Source organism: Falco cherrug, chromosome 4 (genome assembly GCF_023634085.1).
Source record: "Falco cherrug isolate bFalChe1 chromosome 4, bFalChe1.pri, whole genome shotgun sequence".
NCBI lineage: Eukaryota > Metazoa > Chordata > Aves > Falconiformes > Falconidae > Falco > Falco cherrug.
In genome coordinates, this window is record NC_073700.1 from 50,624,815 (window position 1) to 50,637,312 (window position 12,498).

Here is a 12,498-nt window from a genome sequence, read left to right on the forward strand (position 1 = left end):
TATGAGCAGCTAATATCTATGTAATATCATGGTTTCCTGAGTAGTCTCTGACCTGATAGGGCCATATGCTATGTCTTTAGGCTTGTAGCTTGCAGATGACCTTGCCAGTAGCAAGGTATTCTCCCCATATCTGTCTTTTGGGGACAGACATACTTCGTTACACACAGGAGCACATGTAAATGGACACACTTGCATTACTGTTGGGCTGGAGATTCCAGTTCCAACACCCTTGCTCTGTCCTGCATCATGGACAGACTTCTACCTTGTCTCTTTATACCAATTTGGGTAACAGCTGTGGGGCTGGGTACCTCAGTTTTGTTTTGACATATCTCTCATGGGCAGATAGTTACCCATGCAATGCTTCTTGAGGGTGTGTGGGGTTGCTTGTGTATGCTCCAGGGAGTGCCTTCTCAAGTCAATGACTATTAGCCTCTGAGCCCATGCAAACCTACAGGCAGGAGTTGGTCCTCTGAATTCCTCTAAATGTCTCGGACATTCCAACATGTCTCTCATGCTCTGTTACTCATACAATAAATATGTTGTAACCTTTCTGATCTCACTCTGTTCATCTTGCCCCCAACAGCAGGCAGGTGTAATCATAAAACAGACTATTTAGTAAGAGAGAAAACACATCTCTTGCAATATCAGCAACAATGTTTAGAAGCTGTGAGATCACTGAAAAAAAATTGTGACGCGTTGCAAGGATGTGCATCTTCCCTCTGGCCAGCCTTGGGTCATGGGATTGCACGTGAACCCCTTTACTTTGACCTTTGAAGACCCTCTTCTTCATCACAGACAGATCTGAAGCATCTGGGGAAGGACTTGCTAAATGCCCTGAAATCACTGAGGCCAGAGGATTGAGTGCTGCTGATCTGTGCAACAGACAGACCTGTGCCCCAGATGTGAAGATGTTATGCAAAACCAGTGAGGAGAAGCCTGCTTTTTTGCCCACCCAGACTATGCAGCCTGCTGTGGAGTGTACAGTAGGTAGACTCAGTAAATTGGATTTGAAGGTAAAGCCTTGTGCCAGTAGCTGCCAGATGACAGTGCCGAGGGGACAGATGGTCCTGACTTCCCTCCTGTAACTTGTCAGGCAGAGCAAGCAAAGGACCTCTTTTGCTGTGGGGCCAGGGCAGATGCCAGAGCCCTGTCAAACATGAAGGAAAGGCTCTGCTGAGAGGAGTGTGTGTGGTTGGTTGTATTCTGTAGGTTTTATTTTCTGGTAGGGTTTTTTTGTTGGTTTTGGTGTTGCTTTTTTGTCTCTTGTCCTTTTTTTTGTTTTTGTGGTGCCGTGGTTCTGGGTTTTTGTTGTTAGCCATGGGAGTGGGAGGAGATCTCCCAGGGCAGCTGGTGCAAAGGCTAAAAGGCACACCCACTCAGCCCAAGGTCTCTGAAACTGCCTGAGTATGCAAGCTCTGCCAGCATTCTGGGTGTGATGTCGAGGGACCTGGCCTCAGCCTAGCAGTCAGGGTGTTCCTCTTAGATGCCTTTTCTGGGTGGTTGCAGGGTGCATGAATAGTACTGTGTATTTTATTTTCTGTGCCCAGATCTACAGAATCTGATAGATTCTGTGCCCAAGCCCATGGCTGGGGGAAGCATGATTGCATTGGTTTTGGTGGCAGGAGCAGTGGGAGGTGGAAAGATAGGTTGAGAGAAATTAAGAGTTCTCCTTAGAGATGAGGAAAAGGACAAACTAACAGAATCTAACTTCCTCTGTACTTCATGTTCCCCAAGTTGAGGCTGTTGCACTGAGCCTCTGTTCTGGTCAGACACAGATACCCTATTTGTCATGCTCTCTCCACCCTTCCTGCCATGGTGTCCTCCCATGGGTTCTCTGCTTTGTTCAGAGACCTGGTGGTGACTGATGCAAAAGCAAGTAGGATTTTCTTACCAGTAGCTTGGGTATCAGTGCCCTGGCCAAGGTGTCAGATAGCTACAGCCAAGGACACATCGTGCAAGCTGTGTGTGTTGGTGCTGACACTGTCACATGCTGCAGCTGGCTAAGGAGCATGCAGTGGAAGTCTGTGAGCTCCTGTAGCTGCTGAACAAGTGGGTCCCATCTACAGAGAGGGGAGGCTGGTGGAGGCTGCCGGCAATTTAACCTGTCCCTTCTGCCTTCCCCTCCTTGACTGTTCCTTTCCAGTTGTTTTCAGCCTGCTTGTCTCACTTATGTTGTGCTTTGGACAAATGGCCAGCCCTTCCTCCTGCCCCAAACCGATTTCTATCTTCTGCGCTGCCACCCTCCTTTGCAGTGTTCTTTTACCCCCTGCATACTTGCTCTCTCTGCAGGACTGGCAAGACAGTCTTGAACTATTACAACTGGATAAAAGGTGGGTCCAGGCAGTGCAAGAGACAGTAGAAGTGAAGGAGGCACAAAGGAAACACAGAAAGAAAAGAAATAAGAAGGAACACCCACCACCACCACCCCCAAACCACTAAAGATAAGTTGTTTTGATGAGCTCTGTACATGCTGTTTTGGGACAGAACAGTTGTTTATCAGGTTTTGGCCACTGTGTGCAGGAGGAGGACAAACCACTGAGTGGGGAGAGGGTTTGGAAGCAGTGTGTGTACAGAATTAAAACAAGGCCACTGGACATGTGTGTACATATACATGTGTGATGGGGCTCTGTGGCATGGTGACCACTGTGAAGCTCACCACATGTGGATGAGGCTGGAAAGGTCTCTAGTTTGGATTGTGGCTGTGTCTGAAGGGAGAGTCAGAGCTTATATGGAAAGCCTTACAGTAGTGGCATCTACTGCCATTCTTAATGCCTATATCAGTCTGGGAGCTCTTGGACCTGTCAGCTCTTTGGTGTAGGAATCTGATAGGGAAGAGGAGCACAGGGAGGAACCTATGAGTGCCTCTTCTGCCTGACTCCTCAGCAGGTCCTGTAGCATGTGAGGGTGTGAGGCAGGCCCTGAGCCCCTTCAGAGGGTCAGCAGGTAATTCTGGCCAGTGTGGATCTGCCCTCCTCTCACACCTGTGCTTGGACACTCACTTCAATAAGCTTGAATGTGGATTCCAAAGTGGGGCTGGAGATACAGCCACTGCATCCCACAGGAGAACAAGTGTGCCTGTGACCCCAGTGCTATACCAGTGAGATGCTGCAGACTGCTCATGGGTGTAAAGTATCTGCAGTGGCAATGGGAAATGTGTCTGACAACTCTTGAAGGCAGCTGGCAGACCTGGAACTGGTTCATAAGCCCTTTCAGGCTTCCCAGTTCTTATGTAGGCCTTTTGTCTGTGCTGGAAACAGCCACCAAAAGGAACATGAGCAAAGCCCTTGTTCCTTGTCTGGTCAGCACCTGCAGCCACACCAGAAAGATCTCTGTCACAGCTTGGAACCAAGTTCACAGGGTAAGGACTAAATGGGTTCAGATTTAAAGAAAAAACAAACCTTTCCCCCTCCCCAAAGAAAAAAAAACAGCCAGCAACAACCGCCCCCAAAACCCAACCTCCAAAACAAAGAAAAAAAACCTCACCCAAACCCTCCAAAAACCTCTAGCCACATACTTACTTAATATTAAACAAGTGACACAACTTGCCTGTGGTGTGGTCCTGGAGGTAAGTCAGTTGGGCCAACATGATAGTTTCCAACAAAGCTGTGTCCAGTGAGGCAGCATGGTCCAGGAGAAAGTCAGGGGATCGGTGTAGCAGTTCAGGGTAGAGGCATGTGGTCTGGATGCATGGCCACCCTTGTTAGTCCTCAGGCACCCTTGGCAGGTCTCTGTGTCAGCTCAGCAATCCCAGACACCCTTAGCTATAGGGCTGGGTAGAGAATATGGGCTGAAATTCCACCAGCAGCTAATGAGTCCCTGTCGCCATTGTTGGCACTCATAGCCTGCCCAGCTGGAAGGTTCTCATGTTGGCAGGGACACAGCAAAATAAAAGGTTATTTGCAGGAAAGTAATTTGAGAGTAAACTAAATTTAACAGGTCCCAAACCTATGTCAGGCTACCACAACATCCTAGCTAATGGCATCTGCTCTGTGTCCTGCAGAATGAGCAGTGATAACAGGGGTGGGACAGGGTGCTTTCAGCATCTTTCACCCCTCCAAGTGTGACCTGCTATGCAATCCACCCCTCCAGTCATAGCTGGGCATACACCCCTCAGAAGCCCAAAGGCACTTGCCAGCCTCTGGAGGTTTGCATAGGAGACTGTCTTCCTTATTGCCAGGAAACCTGGTTCATGTCATACAAGCTGCTATTCCCAGGGCTTGCCTGCATGCCTTCCTTTCTTCCGCTCAGCTGTGCCTCAGCAGCCAGCCCTGCTGCCCTGGTGGAGATGCTGGGTTCCCAAGGTGGGGGGTGGGGCGGGAAGGGAGGTGGGTGCTTGTGAGAGGTTTTTGGGTCCCTGTGGAGAAGGCCTCTGTACTCAGTCCCTCATGACTTCTGACACCACTTTGCTGCAGGCCTTTCCCTAGAGGCCCCACTGTGCTTGCCCCCACCTTGCCCCGTTTCTTTCCAAATGGGAGTGCTGTGCAGAGCAGAGATCTTGCAGAGCAAACAAGTGAGCACATAGAGAGTTTCAAGGCTGCCTGCTACTTGTCTCCTGTGGTTAATCTGTACTGGTGATTGCATCCAGCAGCTGAAAGTAAGCTCGTGGTGGAGGGGAGCTGCCAAGCAGGGCTATTTATACTGGGTGAGTCAGGCTGTGCCTGAATCCAGCTGGACGCTGGGGAGCTGGGACCCAAGGGCAACCTGCAAAGGACATAGCTTTGGATGAGAGGTTTTTGCCTGCAGCAGCTTGTTTACTGTGTGGTTCAGATGTGTCCTTTTCATTCCCCGTGATGGACTGCACCTTCAGCTCTGCCACACAGTGCTTGCTGCAGCTGGATGAGGAGCAGCTGGATCAGTGCAAGTGCTTTCGGCATGTAAGGCCCTGTTACTACCACCATGAGCACAGCCTGAGCCTAGTTGGCCAGAGATGCCGGAACAGTCGCTTGGAGCCACTGGAGTGCCGGGACCTGCTGGTCCAGAATGCGCTCTTCACTGGGGACCTGGAGATGGTGCAGAAGTACTTCACCAAGAGCGCAGCTGTCAATCTCATTATTGAGACCAAGGGTGATGAGCTACGTTGGACTAGCAGGAAACTTGGTGGGTGTGCAGGGCTGGGACATGATGGGGATAGAAAGTGCCGGGATGGAGACCAGAAAAAGAGCACAGACGCCCAAGAAGAGTGTTGAGAGGAACCCCCAGTCGGGGGGACAGACAGTGGAAGAGGGATTTGGGAAGAAAGGCTTTTGGGTGAGGAAGGAGGATTCCAGGGCTGTAGAACAAATGGTAGCAAGCTTGATGAAGGTGGGCAGAAGCAGATCTACTGGGAAATGGTGAGAACAGGGCCCTTGGAAGGGCTGCTGGAGAGAAGCATCAGGACTGTCCTGTTAAGAGATTGCTGGGATAGATGTAAAGTATGTGCGAGGTGGAGAGGGTGCTTGGGTGAGAAGGCATCAGGTGGTATAAGGATGCTTTTCCTGCCTTATATCTTAAGTTGGATCTGTTAATTGGAAACTAGAGGCAGCAAGGTGCTTTGGGAACACTGGAGAGGTCTTAGCAGTGCCCTTCAGGCAGACCTTGGCCCATATTCTGAGCAAGAGGCATGGCTGTGTTTGCTTGGGGACCAAGCCACGATGGCTCCATGTCTACCTGCTGCTGTGATGAAATCCAGGCATGAAGCAGAGCCATCGATCCGTGCTGCTAATGCTGACTTTAAGAAGCTGCAGGGGAGGGCTGATGTGGAAGGGTTAACAGTCATCAGCTGGAGGGGAGCTTTGCTCCAGAACAAAAGAATTTGGTATTTTGCTTACTTTCACATGCAGGGTTTGCACCCTGCAAGCTGTTCTGTTCTGTGAGATGGGTTGGGCCAGGGGAGCAGAAATCTCGTCTACCAGAGAGGTGGTGGAAGCAAGCTTGTCCTAAGTGACAGGAGGCAGAAGCTGGTCATCCTTGGTGTTTCCTCCCATCTGTACCTTGCTCAGATACACCTTGTGGCTTCTGCACTCTGGTCCCTTTTGCTTACCTTCTCATTGATGTCATCTATCAGCTTTTCAGCAAGCGGCACAGCTGATGCATTAAAGGGGGAGATGTACTTAGCAATCTGGAAGCGTGCTTGTCCTTGCCTCTGTCTGAGAGTAGCGTGGTGCAGGCAGACTCACAGAATTTAAGGCGGGGAGTGTCAGGTGTGTGGGGGCCATAATTGCACCACTCTTTTCCACAGAAGACTGGTGGTGAAAATCCCCCTGTGCCAGAATGGAAGAGCTGTTGATGCAAGCCGCTTTCCCAGAAGGTGCCACGGCACAGAGCTATGGAGCACACTGATAAAGCTTGACCGTGACAGAGCGTTTTGTGGGGGTCCACACTAGCAAGGAGGCAAACAGATAGGGTGGGCTTGCAGGCGCAAATGCTGTTACTTGTGGGTGGTGAAGATTATTTACCAAGTTCCAAGATGTACAACCCAGGTTTTGAGTTGTTACAGTCTACTTAGGACTAAAAATACAAAAGGTATTACCCTTTGTGTAACTGAGACCATTTGCCAGTAAAATATTGATTGCATGGTTTAACTCCTGTCTTGTGCTGGGCTGCCAGATGCTTGAACAGCAAGTCAGTCTGCTTGTAAAGATTTGTCCCCCAAAGAAAACAGAACAGCTGGTGTAAAACAACTTTACGCAGAAATTGCTCTTGTCACCCAAGTTTCAAGGTATGAAAAACCCAATTGAACAAGATCATTCATCAAACACAAACCAAAAATGTGCTGCCAGGTTTATCAGGTAAGGGTACAGAACAAAACCCAAAGCAAACCTTCATGCTGCCTAAGGCTTTGGTTATGTATCTCACTGGTCTGTAGGGACAGTTTCTTGAAACTTACCCAGCCAGTGACCTTCAAAGCGGATTCTAGTGACCTGGTCTTTCCCAAGTCATCCCTATTGATATTTTAAGAAGCCCAGAGGAATGTAAATTGTATGGTGTTACTGACACTAACTCACACAGCATTTCGCCTCCCTGGTGATGTTGTTGTGATTAGGGAACCTCAGGCTCTCATGGGATACCTGCTTTTATCTTTGAGGGAATAGAGGATCCCATCAGGTGAGAAAGTCTTCCAGGTGCTTCCCTCTTTTTACCCTTTCACACACTACATTTTAGCTAGACAAAGTGGTGAGGTCTGCACAGATAAAGCATGCTGGAGGCTGTCAGTATAGAACTTGGTCATTTATTTTCATTACTGAGAAGGGTAAAGTTCCCTATCTTACACTCTTCTCTGGTCCCCCAGGTAATTGTTGCTTGTGGTCCATTGGGGTCAATTCACTTGTTTTTAGCTGCATAATCTGAATAGTTCTGTGACAAAAAATTAAACTAAACACTAGTAGTCCTCCATGCAGTTTGATGTGTTCTTTAGAACATACAGTCTGAACAAAATGCACACCATGCTGATGAAGTGTGAGAAACGTGTGCTGTTCTGTAACCAAAGTACAGGCAGGGTGTGTTTATACAACTAAGTGGGGAGAGGGGAAAATGCCATCTCCGGTGAAAGGACAGCAGTGGGGAACCCCAAGTAGGGAGACTGTCAGAGGATGGGAAAGGGAGTATTAAACCATGCAGGAGCTCTCTGCCAGGCTGAATTTCAAGGAGGAGCAGAGGAAGGGGTCTAAAGGATAATTACCTTCTACATTTTTACTTCACTTGTAATGCACCATTTCCCATCCTCGTACCTATTTCTACCTGTCCTTTGGCTTTGAGCTTTGATTAAAAAGAGCTGTCCAGTGGCTTGTTTAAGAACCTGCCTAAGTGTCAAGGGGGTGCAGTGCTGGAGACATGCAAGGAGCCAAGGGCTGGACCAAAGTGTGCTGCTGTGATCTGGGCAGCAGCTGGGTGACAGCAGGGTAGCTGGGCATGAGACTGCTTCTCTCTCTCTTGTCTTAGCGATGTCCTGGGTTCATTTCTACCCTTCAGGCTGCCCTGCTGAGGTGCTTTCCCTTCACAGCCAGTGACTGCTGCCTGAGAGGAGTGTCCTTACTGGCCTCTTGATCCAACATTTGGTCACAAGGTTTCCCAGAATAGAAAAGCCGAGACCTGAGCTGTACCCAACCTGGGCCAAACAGCGACACGGCATGTTCTCCCTCCCTGTGGAGCATGCTGGAGCAGGCAGGCAGCCCACAGAGGGAGTGTGGGGCGCTGGTGGGGCTGGACCCATTGGATCAGAGCCTGGCCAGCGAGGCAGCAGCAGGTCCTGCTCTGGCTTCTGTGCAGGGTCTGGGTGCTGCGTCATGGGTAGCATCACAGGTAGAGGAGATAAGAGTCAGGAGCCCATTTGCACACGGAAGGTGGATGGCCCTCCCCAGGCTTACTGGCAGGCCCTGCTGACAGGGGACCGGGGGGTTGTGGCAGAGATCCTCAGTGACCCTCAGAATAACCTGAGTCCCAACACTGTGTTTGACACCAGCGACCTGGAAGAGTGGAAAAACTACCGCTTCAACCTCCGCCGGCTGAGTATGCAGGGAGGCAGTGGGCAGGTGGCGTGGCCCAGCTGAAGAGGGGCTCAGAGCCTTTTGCTTATGCTGTGTGGCATTGCTGCTGCTGGGATTGTGTCATGGGTGCTATTTGGGTTACAGAGGAGCGGGGATGGGGGTGAGAGCACCGGGGTGTGGATAGGCTCTTCTGTGCTGCTTGCGGGAGGGTATGTGTGGGAGCGTGAGAGGTGTCCAGGGCACCTGCCCCTTCTAGGGGGGTTGTGCAAGTGCTTGGGAACTGCTTGAGTTCTCCCACTGGGCAAGGGAGATGCAAGCCCTCGGCTGTACTCCTTCTGTGACTGGCCCTGTAGCCTGGCTCTGTGTGCCTTTTCTGTCTGCAGCCTGTTCTGAGCTGCTGGTTCTCCCTGTGGCCTGTGCTGGGCAAGGAATTGTCACAGCCCTGTCTCAGGTCCTTGAGATGATCTAGTTTGAAACTAGCCCTGGGAAATAAAGTTGATCATGTGCTGCTTCTGCGAGAAAGAGGTGAGAGGGATGTAATGTCGAACATGTCATGCAGTCTGGGATGTAGTCCTCTAGTCCAGCCTGGGTAGGCAGCAACAAGTGTGATTTAAGGAGCCCTTTTCCTGTAACAGCTGCAGGGTGTTTGCCTGCAGACCACACCAGTTCAGCAATGCTTCCAGCAAGGTCAGCATCTTTGACAGTTGGCAGGTTTCAGCCCCTTGCTCTCTCCTAGGCCCTAGATGTCCCTCTCTGCTGAAGCTTGTTTGTCTGCACCATGGTCAGGGCTTGTCTGAGTCCCTTGTACGTGGCAGCCTGCTTCAGCCCCTCTTTTTTTTTTACTGCCTCGTTCCTTGTATTTGTGGTGCTTCATGCATGGTGCTCTTGCCAGCCACCTTGCTGCTTTCAGCCCTGCCTGTGCCCCAGCCCCTTCATCCGCTGCACTCCTGTCAACAGAAACCCTGTGCTGCCTGACTGAGCTGCACTGTCTGGGAGCAGCCCCTGCCCAGGGCTCCTGCTCCTTAGAGCTTCCGTCATCACGGCTGTGCAGAGTCATCCCCAGATCTTTGCTTTGAGATGGTCCAAAGGCAGCGACGTGGCAGAGAAGGAATTGGCAGTCCCTTGAGGGGGTACCCGAGTCTCTCAGGGTGGGGGTGTACCACAGGTACCCTGGGGGAAAGGGCAGCTCTGGGCCCAGTGTTTTTGTGCAGTGTGGCTGGACATGGCTCCCTGACCTCTCTTTCCCTGTAGGACTGTGGTCTCTGAGCTATGAGCAGGAGCTCACCACGCCACTGCACATCACAGCCAGCCGGGGCTACACAGACTGCCTGCGGCTCCTGCTGCTCAGGGGGGCAGCTGTCAACTTCGCACCAGGGGGTAAGACTGCCCTGCACGAGGCTTGTGCAGCAGCCAGCGTGGACTGTGTGCGCCTGCTGCTCAGCTTTGGTGCTGACCCCGAGGCCGTCTCTGAGGATGGCTACAAGCCTCTGCACCTCTGCAAGAGCCCAGACTCCATCGAGTGAGTTTTCCCCAGGGGCACAGTGGGCCTCCCCATCCCCAAGCCTCACCCTGTGTAGAAGGGTCCCTACTCATCCCTGCAGCTGGGCTGGTGGCTGCAGCAATGGCTGCTGATTGGGGTGGCCTTGCTGCCTGTTCCTGCACGAGGGTCACCTCTGAAATCCCACAGACAACTGCAAGCTCTAGTCCTCAGCTGATGCAGCTGAGCTTAGTGCTGCCATCTCGCTGCCTGCTTGTGCAGACAGGCCTCCATGGGGGTATGGGGGCAGGCTTTGGGTGTGATGACACTTTATTAAAGATGTGTGGAGAGTTAGCTAGAATTAGGATGATGGTATCTCTGCTCACCAGTCATCCTGGCTTATAACCACTGCTCCAGGGCACAAGAGGATTTTTGGCAGTGATTTTTTGGACTCAGGAAAAGTGAAAACTGTGGGATGGTACAGGCATGGGGGTGGGAAGTAGTATGGGAGCTGGAGAGGAGAGCCTGTCACTGAGTTATCTTGGCCTACATAGGTGTGTCCAGCAGCTGCTGCAGCATGGCGCCAGCGTCAACAGTCGGACAGAGGAGGAGGATGACACAGTGCTGCATGTAGCAGCACGGTATGGCCTAACAGACCACGTCCAGCTGCTTCTGCGCCACGGGGCTGAGCTGGAGGCAGAGAATGAGGAGGGGCAGACACCACTGAACTCTGCCTGTGCTCAGCCCCATCAGCCTCAGGACATGGACCGCTACTACCAGGTCTGCCAGCTGCTGGTGGAGAGTGGTGCTAACATCAATGCTGCAGACAGGGACCGTCAGCACCCACTTCACCTGGCCTGCAAGAATGCCAATTCTCAAATAGCAGAGTTACTGCTGTCCCGGGGTGCAAACGTCAATGTCATGAACTACAGCGGCAACACAGCACTGCACAATATCCTGCAAGCAACTGCCTACAAGCTGGAGCACCAGCCAGAGCTTGTGGTGCGAGCCCTGCTCAACCACGGTGCCATCCGCATCTGGCCTGGCTCCCTCCTCAAGGTGCGGTGCTCACAGCTGTGCATGGTGGGAAGGGAAGGCTGTCAACATCAGGGCCCCAGTGATGTTTCTGTCACAGCAGGGCTTGTTCTGTGCCAGCCAGCTTGCTGTCCTGCCTGTCTCTTCCCAGTGGCTGGGGGAAGGGGAACTGGTGTTACTGGTAAGGGATTCCCTGAGGTTTTTTCCTGGGGTATGTTCTCCTGTAGAACTCTCCTGCTTCTGCCTGCTAAGCTGTGTGGACAATACTTACCCAGTTTCCCTAATCACTTGCCCTGGAAAGTGTTGGCCCTTTTCCTGTCAGGGGATGTGTTTCCTCTTTGGGGTATACCCTCCAGCTCATACTGTCTCTGCAAGGCACCAGCACACAAAGGGTTAATTTCCTGTCTTAATTCCTGAGCAGTGCAATAATTACCCAGCCTGGAGATCAGCAGATTGCTCTCCCCTTTGGGAAAATACAGGAAAATCAACAATTAACACTAATTAATCTCCTATTAACGCCAGATAATGAGGATCACTCCTACAGCCGGGATAGACTCTGACAGCTACTGCTGGCCTGGGCCGTAGGGAGTGGGAGCCAAGAGCCGGGGCGGGATCTGCCTCTGCGCAGCTATGCATGGGTGGGGTGTGCTCCGAAGGCCACACTGGTGGTGTAGGATACACAGCACCAGCTTGGATGTGGTACACACTGGAGATGTGTTGCACAAAATATGCGCGATGTCTTCCTGGGGCTCTGTGTAGCAGCTGGCGTGGGCACAGCACCTCTTCAGCCACCCATTGCACACAGCACAGATACAGGGTCAGTGCAGTCCCCTGCCAAACAGGCTCAACACATCCCCGAGACCCCTGTGCAGCCCTTGGCAGAGATGCAGTATGCCTTAGCCTTGCTGCATGCAAAATGGGTGTTAGTCCTTGCCCCAGAACAACTCGCGCTCTAACTAGGGAAATGTGAGGAAAGGAGCCTGGCGTAAAGCAGGAGTGTTGGTTGCTTATAAGCTACTCGCAGCCATGAGGCAGCTGAAGGAGATCTGCATCCCAGCCACTTAAGTTAGTCCTACATCTGAGAAGAGGCTGTGGGGGCCCAGTGGTGCTGAATGTGAGTGCACTGTGTGTGTTGGGTGGTGGCTCAGCTGCCCCCCTTGCAGGAGTGGTGCTCTGGCATTTCCCACCATCAGTGGTTTTGATCTTCTGGCGCAGCGTGAGGGAAGGACATTCGTCCCCTGGATTTACCGCAGCTGGTTCTGAGCAGCTTTTTTGGAGGCATAGTGGGACTTGCAGGACCTTGCCCAAAGGTGGTGTTCATCTGCTTTCTCCCTGGTGCAGGTGCTGCGGTACTGCCATACCTGCCCACGTGTCATCGAAGCCCTGATGAACAGCTATGATCATGTGCATATCTCCGAGGACTGGGTGGAAGCTGTTCCAGCAGAGGTCGTACAGGTTAGGAAATGCATTCTGTTGGCTGGAGGGCATGCAGCTGGGCTGCCGCAGCAGTGTGCCAGAGGGGGC

General features: G+C 51.8%; 1 protein-coding gene across 1 annotated transcript in view; it reads left to right on the plus strand.

Annotated features, from left to right (window-relative positions):
* ASB10 (ankyrin repeat and SOCS box containing 10) overlaps positions 1-12,498 on the plus strand; it is a 28,542-nt gene that overhangs the window by 9,772 nt on the left and 6,272 nt on the right. Inside the window, exons 4-7 of the mRNA XM_005442339.3 lie at positions 2,290-5,097; positions 9,714-9,981; positions 10,494-10,998; positions 12,316-12,429. Of these exons, the coding sequence (XP_005442396.1) occupies positions 4,791-5,097; positions 9,714-9,981; positions 10,494-10,998; positions 12,316-12,429 (1,194 nt within the window). The 5' untranslated portion in view covers positions 2,290-4,790. The remainder of the gene's footprint in view (positions 1-2,289; positions 5,098-9,713; positions 9,982-10,493; positions 10,999-12,315; positions 12,430-12,498) is intronic.